Source organism: Hevea brasiliensis, chromosome 15 (genome assembly GCF_030052815.1).
Source record: "Hevea brasiliensis isolate MT/VB/25A 57/8 chromosome 15, ASM3005281v1, whole genome shotgun sequence".
NCBI lineage: Eukaryota > Viridiplantae > Streptophyta > Magnoliopsida > Malpighiales > Euphorbiaceae > Hevea > Hevea brasiliensis.
The window spans coordinates 13,978,400-13,989,060 of NC_079507.1; the positions used below are offsets into that span (position 1 = coordinate 13,978,400).

At 31.5% G+C, this 10,661-nt stretch overlaps 1 protein-coding gene across 3 annotated transcripts; it reads left to right on the forward strand.

Moving 5' to 3' along the window:
* The first annotated feature begins 298 nt into the window (after positions 1-298).
* LOC110648339 (uncharacterized) lies at positions 299-6,224 on the forward strand. Of its 3 annotated transcripts, none has more exons than XM_021802549.2 (7): positions 299-478; positions 872-922; positions 1,050-1,120; positions 4,432-4,480; positions 4,594-4,700; positions 5,621-5,703; positions 5,786-6,224. In XM_021802549.2, the coding sequence occupies exons 2-7, from the start codon at positions 874-876 to the stop codon at positions 6,066-6,068; spliced, it is 642 nt and encodes a 213-aa protein (XP_021658241.2). In that variant the 5' UTR covers positions 299-478; positions 872-873; the 3' UTR covers positions 6,069-6,224. The 3 variants fall into 3 exon arrangements, with proteins under 3 accessions (XP_021658241.2, XP_021658243.2, XP_057992058.1); XM_021802551.2 differs by having other exon boundaries at positions 300-478; positions 4,393-4,480; positions 4,594-4,701; XM_058136075.1 differs by having other exon boundaries at positions 300-478; positions 4,393-4,480; positions 4,594-4,698.
* Positions 6,225-10,661: the final 4,437 nt, after the last annotated feature.

Genomic DNA, 10,661 nt, shown 5'->3' on the forward strand with positions numbered 1-10,661 from the left:
ATTGATAGAAAACTAATGATTTTTTCCGGAGAACTTTTGAATTAATGAAAATAAAATATAAAAAATAAATAATATAATTTTGAAAATATATTAATTTTATTTAAAAAAAGCGGGAACAAATAATAATGCTATCCTTAAAATTTTCAATCGCTAGATCACAACTATTACCCATTTTAAGAATTATTTCGGTCGATTAATTTTAAAGTTCTTTTCTTGATCTAGAACTTTCTCAAAATGTTTTCAATGTCAACCATTCATTCCTTATTAACTCATGCATCTCAACCGTTGACGCTATTCCATATAAACTTAACCCTAAGTCTTACTTTATCTATGGTTCTTTCTGATCTGCCACTAAACAAAACCGACAAAGCCGCTTCCTCCCTATTCTACAATCCTCTTCGCATTAACAGCGGTCTACTCCTCGGCTTTTCTGTCACACCAATTCCACAAATCTAACATACATTACAAAATCAATTCAGTTATCTTCTAATCTCTACCTTTTTTTTTTTTAATTAATTTGCCTTTTTAATGCATTTTTTTCTCTTATTGATGTGTTTGATGATGGATTTTTGAGTATTTGAGACTTTTTTTTTCTCTTTGATTTGGCTGAAAATTTGAATGGAAGAAATAGTTCTGGTTTCATTTGTTTCTCTGTGTCGGGGAATACAAGTTGTTGAGTTGAGTTGAAGGTTTTGTTATTTGATCATACGCCTGGGCTGAATTCATGAATCCCCAAAAAGTCTAAATTCCCCGTTTGGGAAAAACTTTTTTTTTTTTGAATTGATGAGCTATAATTCATTTATTTTATATGTTAAAAAAAATTAAACTTTTATGATTACTTATTTCCATTTGTTGGTTGAACATTAAATAGCAATGGCAGGGAGAGAAGTTCGGGAGTACACCAATCTTTCAGATCCTAAAGGTGATCCTATATGAGTTCTTTTATTTTGATTTTGTTTTTCCTCCATCCTTTTCTTTGCGCTATATGTATCTTTCTTCATGTTTAATGTTTGATGAAAGCAAATAAAATGTACTGAATGAATTTGCAGATAAGAAATGGGGAAAAGGGAAGGATAAAATTGATGATGAAGACATCACTTTCCAGCGCATGGTTGCCAAGGTTAGCGCGTCGCCTCTCCTGATCCTCTCTTTCCCTGTATGTGGTTTATGACAAATTTCTTGCAAGTAATATCATGTCACTTGTCCGGTTCTAGCTATGCTATTTGTAATTGTTGCCAGAATATCAAGATTGCTACAATTTAGGTAATAAGAAACCTGCTTCTGTCACCATGACTAAACTTAGTCAGCCACTCTAATAGCTTGTTGCTAGTTTTTTTAAACTTGAGCAAGTCATATCTGTCAAGCAAAAACACATTTGCTTGGGTGTGCTCTAAGTAAAGACATGCTTGCTTATGAAAACCCAATTTTTTTCTTAAATAAAATTTAAATGACCTTTTGAGGGTCGATGATTGGGGGAGTTGAGGTGGGATGGATAGTTGTTCATGCTTCTAGATGCCAAATTTTTGGGGAGTGTGGTTATCCTTTGGTAGGTGGTTTATGCTAGTAAAGTTGAGGTTTGTAAAAATTTGAGTTGGCAAATGTTATTGTTTTAATTTTGAAGGAACAGAGAAAAACATTGGAGCTGCTTTTAAAATTGTTGAGTTGATGAAATGTTGGCTGTGATTGTGAATCTTGTAGAAGTATATGTGTAAGGTTTAGAATCTTCAATGGTTTCGTAAAATTTTGAAGCATGTTTGCACACAATTTAGATATGAAAATTTTGCTTTTGATGTTGCTTTGAAATGTGTTAAGCTAAAAGAGGTCATGTTACTGTGGACAGTGTACAGTAAGCTTGGTTTTGTTATTTCTTTTCAACCAAGTTTTGTTGATTGGTTTCAACATAAAAGCATATTTTCATAAATCTTGTCCTTAAACCTTAAAGCACATTATCTGAGAATTATGTCATCTATTGGTTACCAAGAAATTCTTTAAATCTTCTTAAGTTTTGAACTTCTGTGGAATCAATTTAGTCTCCCATAGCTTTTTGTTTGGAACCCATAATTCATTCATTTCAATTATGTGGAATTCAATATGTTTAAGAGAATCCATATAGCCGACCCCAAATTTTTGGAATAAAGGTTTAGTTTAGTTTAGTTGAGTTGAGTTATGCTCTTGTGCTTTGTGCAGATTATATTTTTTTTTTATTATTATTAAATAAATTTTATATGATTATATATATATATATATATATATATATATATATATATATATAAAGTGATTCAAATCTATATGGATAGCCTTGCCTAATGGCCGGTTTTGGTCTGATAATCCAACCAATGGCCTTGAATTGGACCGTAGGGCACTAGTTCCCAACGGTTTTGCTCCCAGTGATTCTGATTTGGTTCTAGACTAGGCTGTGGAGTAGTCTTAGCTTGTTCTAGCTCTGAACTAGCCAAAATTATTTTTTTAAGAAAAAATAAATTGTGCATTTTTACATAAAATTCATTGTGCGTTTCTTATATACAAAGATAACAAAAAAATTACTGTTATTTGTAATTGAATGGAAAAAAAATTGAAGTATATATTATTATTATTATTATTATCTTGTACATATATGTTTTAATTACAAAGATGCAAAAAAATATGTATTTGCAAATGAAAGCAAAAAAAATAAATAAAAATTACTTAGGCTTGATTTTAGTCATTTATTAAGATGCCTAGCTGCCTGTGCATCATAGAATTAAAATTCTCGCAGTTTTCATCTTTATAACAATCCCGAAATTACCTTATTCCTCATTTATTCCCATTGTGTCTTGACGTATGAAGTTATAATTGGTAGACTCGATTGTATTTTCTTATTGCTTATGTGTAGCCTTGGTCCAATTCTTAATGCATGCTTGTGTTTCTAATAATTTTGGGTTCAAACTGGATCTGGTATTGTCTAGTAACTTTCTCGTCTGCACTAAACAGCTTGTTCAATTGTGAATATTGAAATCAGCATTGGAAGTACTTCCTTTGCATTCGTGCTTAAAATTGGAAATTGAAATTCATTTTTTTTTCTACCATTGAAGGATGAGAAAAATCAAATAAAATCTATCACCAAATTCAGAAGATATAGATCAATTTTAGGTAGATTACATAGACATCTTGATTTTTTTTATGCTGTTGCATCAATATTTGTTACTCGTGCTGGCCTTGCATGAATGGTTGAACTTCAATTAAAATGGGAAGAAGAATGGGGTTTATGGCTGAACAAGCTGCACTATTGGTTTTGTATATATCAAGAAGTAGTTATCTTACCCCTTGAGAAATTTTAAGAATATTTTTATTTTCAAGCTTCCATAATATTTTTATCAAATAATCACATAAACCACTAAGTCTTAATTTAGGATAAAAAAAAGATACAAGAAAATTTGATTGAATTTTTTTTTTTTAAATAATTGAGTAATTTTTCTTTTATGGCATCAATAGATTTTAAGTGTATAACTATATCCATCTAATATTTCAGTAGTCATAGCCTAAGAAAGTAACTAGGTTCCATAAATATTTATTTATGTGACTACTTTTGATTGTTTTATGAGGACCATCTCCTAGATAAGAAAAATTCCTCGTACTTGCTAAGCTGAAGGCAAATAAGTTCGTAAACAAGAAAATTCCCTATAAAATGAAAATTGTTTGGGTATTAATAAATCATAAATTCCCTAAGAGGAAGATTTTAAGAAGAACGCACAGTAGAAAATTTAGTAGAAAAATATGGGGTGTGTTCACTAGTAGAAAATTAAAGCAGTTTTCTGGAAAAATTTTCCAAAAAAACTGAAAAATAGAATATTGTGTTCAAATTTACAAATTATCCAAAATAGGAAACTGAACTAATTTTCTACTTAACTAAGTTATGACTACTTGTAGAAAACAAGTTTATGATGTTTTCTCTAGAAAACACGGAAGCTCCTCTCTGTGTATTCTTTGCTTTTTTGAGCCCATCACTGGGGAAAGGTAGGATCAGCTATCCTCTTGTTCCAACTTATCTCCCTCTCTCTCTCTCTCTCTCTCTCTCTCTCTCTCTCTATATATATATATATATAGACACACAAATGTATATTGATTGCAACAAACAGGAATAAGATGCCTGATTTTGGATATCCAAATGTGAACTGTCATGGCCTGGAATGTAGAATGCACAGTCCTGATCTCAATAATGTTGGGGCTGTGATGAGTTAGAGAATTGTGCTTGTGCATGTCACTTTCATTGTTGTGTATTATCAGTGGGCAGATGTCATCTTTAATATTGTCAGTAGTAATGTTGTGCAAGTCAAATCTACCATTCTTCAATGTTTGCTTCAATTATATTGTTAAAAGAAATCTTTGGAGTTCTCTGATAACGTGCCCTGGCAGGGATCTTGGCTTTTCCTGTTGGGTGGTTGATGCTAACAGATGCAAGAGGTTGCTGGAGAACGTGGAGGCTACCTTCATGGGCGAGGCGGTACTACCTTCTCTCTATGTGTGTGTGTGTGTGTGTGTGTGACTGCATGGACACATGCTCATGTTTCTCATTTCTTGTTTTTATCTATAATGTCTTGAATTTTGTTTATTCAGCCTTGGACAGCGATGACTTGCTTTATCTCAAGGAGCAGATGGAAGCCGAAGAGGATGCAGAACGCCTTCTTCGTCGGACTGAGAAACGGGCGTTTGCTGCATTTAAAATATCCTTTCTTGTTTATTTAGGAATCAGTCTGATAAATATCAAGCTGATGCTGGTTTGGTTTGTTGTGGTCAATATCGTGTGTATATGCCATGCTGGTAAGCAAATTTTGAATCTTGTTGCTGAACACCAGGAAATCAGCCACTTTGCTTTCAAATCAGTTTATATCATCACATATTTCCTTGCATGTTGCTGTTGATAGAATGTTTATTAGGGAATTCATGAAGGTTGTAGCATTGGTTTCCTCTGCATGACATTTGAGAGTAGTGTATTTTGCTTTTCATAGAATCCAAATTGGGTCCATTTACTGGTTCTAATAGAGGTATAAATTGGCCCTTACTTTTTTAGTTATTTTATCATTACAATTTCTTCTGATTAAGAAGTTGTGATAAAAAATCAAGGATTCTTTTCCCTTAGTTGTTCTCATTACATACATATTTTTTCATCTAATACTTCAGCCTTGTTGTCATTAGATAATATATGCCATTTTGGATATGTCCCCATACAATTGACATCAAGCTGTGGGAGTTGTCTGAAGTATTTATTAGAGCTAAAAACAACCAACAACCTCCTTCCCACCCCCCTTTCTCCTTTTTGCCTTCTCTTTCTCTCTCTCTCCCCTCACCCCCACCACACCTCCCCACCCCCCGCGGCTTTTGGATGGATGAAGTGGATGGGATTATGCAGGAAAATGAAGTGCAGCAGTGTTTTGAGTCATTGTCTAGATTTGGCTCATTAATATAAACTCATATTGGTTCATGCATGAAGGACTTGGGTTTGTATATTTTGTGGAATTAACTTCTGGTTTAAACTATACTCAATCTTTGTATAGTCCAGATCATTTATTGAAAAGATATGTTGGCTTTTCTATAGGCTAGTGACTGGTAGCCTCTTTTTATTGTGTCCTTAACCAATGAGCACAAAGCAGCAAGTTTGGCAGATTCTTCACTTGCCTCAGTTCCCTTGCCGCTACGTGTTGAGCCAAAGCCAAAAAGTGGGATTAGGTATTTCATAGTGTATTCACTCTAGCATGTTCAGGTTCAGCTACTTTTTGGTCTTGATCTCTATGCATTATCTGGATTGTAGGCAGCAAGACCTGCTGAAGAAGGTGGTGGAAGTTAAGCCGAAACGGCCAAAGGTTTCAAACCATTCTTATGGAAATCATTCTACACGAACTTCATGTGATCATTCTTCAGCAAAATCTGCCAAGTCTGATCAGGAGGAGAAAGAGTGCTCTTTGTTAAAATCAGGTAAAACAGATGAGATTAAAGAGGAGAATGCAGTTAAAAATGATACCGGGCAGGAAAATACTGTTAAAAGTTTGCTGGGCTTAGCATATGCAAGTTCTGATGATGAAGATGTAGAGTGAGGAATCAATAATCATGTGTTTAATTGATAATTGTTATATGATTAGCAACATTATTTACATTCTCTGACCACCACTTTGTCAGTGATTTCTGTTTGACAAAGCTCTTGTAGAAACTAATATTATACAGTGCAAATAGGGAACGTGTAATTCTGTGCAGCTCCCTGTCTCTCTCTCTCATTTGAAAATGTACCTTAACAAATTACTTTTTATTCAAAAATTGATGAAAGTACATGTTTAATTAAAATACAAGATTCATAAATGTAGAGATCTTATTTAAGTGATCTGTTAAGTGTGGATTTGAAATGATTCATGGAGGTTTTATTTGAACTACACAAATCTCATTCCAAATGTTAGTATGCAAACAAAGTATGATGTGTTTTTGAAATTATTTCGTATTCTTTTAACGTCGGTTTTGTTTGTTTGAATGGTTGACGCTCCTCTTCCTTTATATTTTGAATCGGACTAGATTAGTTGAATGATTTAATCCAATTCAAACTGTATATTTAAAAATATAAAAATTCAAATATTGACTATTGAGGGTCAGTTCAGGTAAAGCGCATATTAATGGTCATTTGATGTCTGAAAAATTACATTTTAACTTTTTTTTTTTAATTTAAAAAACATAAAATTGGTTAAAATGTAACAGGATAATAACTATTTTACTTTCAACAATAACTACATGATGATTAGTTTTAGAAGTATTTTAAGGAGTTGAAAATTTAGAATTTATTATAAAACATCAAATTTAATTTTCTCATCATTCTTCTAATTTTTTAAACTTTTTATTTCTCATTCTTCTAATTAGTATGAAGTTTGAATTCTCATCATTTCTCCTCCAAATTCCTAAATAATTCATGTTTTCATTCAATATTTCACCTAGTATTTTTTTTTAAGTCAATTTTATTTTGATCCAAAATTTCAACCACTAAGGACGGACACTATGGATGAATATTTACAAAGTTAACTATGCTACACTCAACCTCTCCAATTTACATCACAAGAAAGCCAACATATAGACGTAAATGAGGAGGAAGATAAAGCTTCAACACAAATGAAGCAATGAAGAGTATAATCTTACGTTTTCAATGTAAAGTTTACTAAAATTCATCTATAAAGTAAAATTAAAGTAAAATGTAGTTATTGCGGCAATAATTCAAATTCAAGGAAGGTATTGGATATGAGACTTTTCAAGGCATAAATGGATACATCGGAAATATGGATACATCAGAAATTCAAATTGATCAATTTGGATCTTTTCAAAATGCTTAAATATTCAAATATTCCAATGAAATAAATAAAGAAGAACTAGTAATATTACCATCCTTTGAACACTTATCACTTTCATTTTAGAAAAAAAAAGCTTTCCAAAATTGTTGTTAAAATGTTCTAAATCCACAATTTAAATGTCTTACTAGAAATAAACTCAAATGCACCATTTTTAAATTATTTCAAGTGGTAAAAAAATTTATACATTTTATTTCAAGGGATAGGATACCATATTAAGGGGCGGATCTAAAAATTTATATTAATGAGGCAATATATATACATTTGTGCGCACAAACACACACATTGTGTGTATATATGTATATTTTGTTTTATATAATTGCAAAATATTTAAAGATAAAAGCAAGTCTAGAACAAATGTTCTTTTTATTACTTCTTATAGTTTGTTTAATATTTTTGTCACATTCCAAAAAAAATTAAGGAAAAAATAAGTGTGTGATTAATGGAAATTAGAGTAAATTAATCTAATGAACTGATCAATTTAAAGGTAAATTAAATTTTTATCTTTTGCCTGTGAGAATAGATAGTGGGGTTTAGATTTTTACCAAGATAGAAGTAACAATGTACTTTAAGGATTAAAAAGTAAATAATCAAGGACTTTGATTTTGTCCATTTACAGTTGAGGGAGTTAAGGTAGCTCTTTTTGCAATGCATCCTGACAAATCCCCAAGAATATATGATTTTATTGTGGGGTTTTATTAGAAATTTTGGGATATAGTGGGACTAGAGGTGTGTAAAATTCTACGGATTTGAATCAAACATTAATTGTGCTTTTTCTAAAAAATAAGAAACTAGAGGTGGTAGGTGATCTTCAACCTATTTCTTTGTGCAATGTCATTGATAAAGGTGGTTTTATTGCTAATCGGATGAAGGTTGTTCTTGGTGATGTAGTGTTTGAAATCCAAAGTGCTTTTTATGGCTCACAACTAAATTATTAATAATGTGTTGACTGCATTGGAATGATGCATTGTTTGAAGCAGAAAAACACAAGGAACACTATAAGAAATTGCCAAAACAGAAACTGAATTTAGAAATGAATGCATATCGGTTTATAATTTGAAATAGATTTTGACATGGAAATTGAGTAGGATGGGTCAAACCTTTTTGAACAAATTAGAAATGGATTTGAAACCGAAATTAGAAATGGAGGTTCATCCATTTCCACAATACGGGCCAAAATTTTGAGGCAAATTTAGCATCGGATTACAAATCAAATTCTGAAAATGGAAATTTAGTCAGTTTCTAATTCCCTTAATTAGAAACCAATTGTAGTTAGTTTCAAAATATTCGTTAGTATCATCAAAAGTTAAGGACATATGAGATACCGAATCCTGTCGTTTTCAAATTCCGTTTATAATCAGTTTCAAAAAGCTAAGATAGTGTTATCAAATGTGAGCACTTATTAAAAATTGATGTCCATTGGTTTCTAACCCATTAATTAGAAGTCAATTTTATTTGATTTCAAAGGCTAAGGCTATGTTATTGAATGTGGACTATTTAAAACCAATTATCATTGATTTCAGAAGCTAAGGTAGTGTTATTAAGTGTGGAAGAAATATCAAAAATTGATTGTCATCAATTTCAAAATTTAAGGGAGTATTTTTAATTGTGAGGACATATTAGAAACTAATGATGACTTTAGTTTAAAACTCCAAGAATTAGAAATCGAATGTAGTCGGTTTCAAAAGTTAAGGTACTATTTGTTAGTAGTATGCACTAGAGTATATTATTTAGTATGTATCTTGTACATGTTTTATTAATAAAAGATATTTTTACTTTTCCATTTATATAACATATTTATGTGTAATAGAAAAGGTCCATTGATATTTTGTTAGAAATTCTATTCTTAAGTTGTTAAGAATATGAGTGACAATATTTCTAGCACAAAGTATCATAAATTGGTTACAATCAAGGATACTTCACAATAAGGATATGACTTATCCAGAAAGATTGTATTCATGTTTGTTCCCAATGTATTTATATGAGATATAACTAAGATGAAATTGTGAGTCTCATACCATATAACAAACATGATAGGCACTTATGCATGATAAGTAGGCCGAACTAGTGACATTTATGATAAGCACATGGAGTTTACTCTTGTCAATGCATTGTCATAAATCATATCAGTGCATATAATCTTTAGACCTGAGATAGCACAGTTATCTTATATATAGGTGGTTTGAGTTTGATACTGCTTTCATACTTGTACTGTCTATGGATATATGGGCATGTGTTGGCTCCTATGTAACACCCCTATATGTATAGCCTGGTATATTTCACTGTTCCGGTGACTGGTGTTGGTCCGGATAATTAAGAGAATTAGAACTACATCTAAGACACCTAGATAAGCCCTGAATACAAATAATTAGTAATTGCCAAATAGTTAAGTATAAATAAGAAAAACAGAACACAAGAAGTTAAATGAGCCGGGAGTCACAACGATAAATGACCTTCTCGGGAACGATTGCGAGGTTAGTCTAAACTCAAATTTCGAACTGTAAAATATGACGCCGCTGTCCTTAGGACTATTGTGAACACAGTGGAAAAGAGAAAATCATAAAAAAGAATTTTTAAGCAGGTCAAATAATTAGGTCATGGATCCTAAAGAAATATCGAATAACTTGTAAACCGGATCAGACCGGCGAGGGGCAATTTAGTCAATTCACCTCTAGAGGTGATTCCTGACCTAACTGTCCAATAAAATATGAGGAATTAAAATTTTGAAATATAGATTTAAACTAAAGAAATTATGAAAAAATAAAAGGAAAAGAAAAGAAAAGAAAATAAAATAACCCCTTTATGACATCACCATGACACCATAAATCTTTTAATTTTTAATTATGAAAATTTGGGATAATACTATATTAAGGGACCAATAAAAAAAAAAAAGAAATAAAAATTGGTTCTTTCTTCTTTAACATGGACGACACTCTCTCTCCCTTTAACTCTCTCAATTCTCTCTCTTGAAACCTCCATGAAAGCTTATTACCTAGCTTTCTAACCTCAAATTTCACCATAAATCTTTTGGGAAAAATGAAGGAGTGAAAGCATGAAAAACACAAGTTTATACCATTGAATTCAAAAATTTTCACCTAGGGTCACATGCATCATACAAGATTTATTTTTATCTATTTGATTTTAATGATAAACAATATATTAAAACTCTTTTAATATGTTTTTGGATCTGTATTTGCCATTTAAAATTTTAGAATTAATCAGATTAATTTTAGAATCCTAAATTAAATCAAGAACAAATATACTAACCTCTTGATGCACTGCAGCGTATTTGTGCCTTTGGGATGAGTC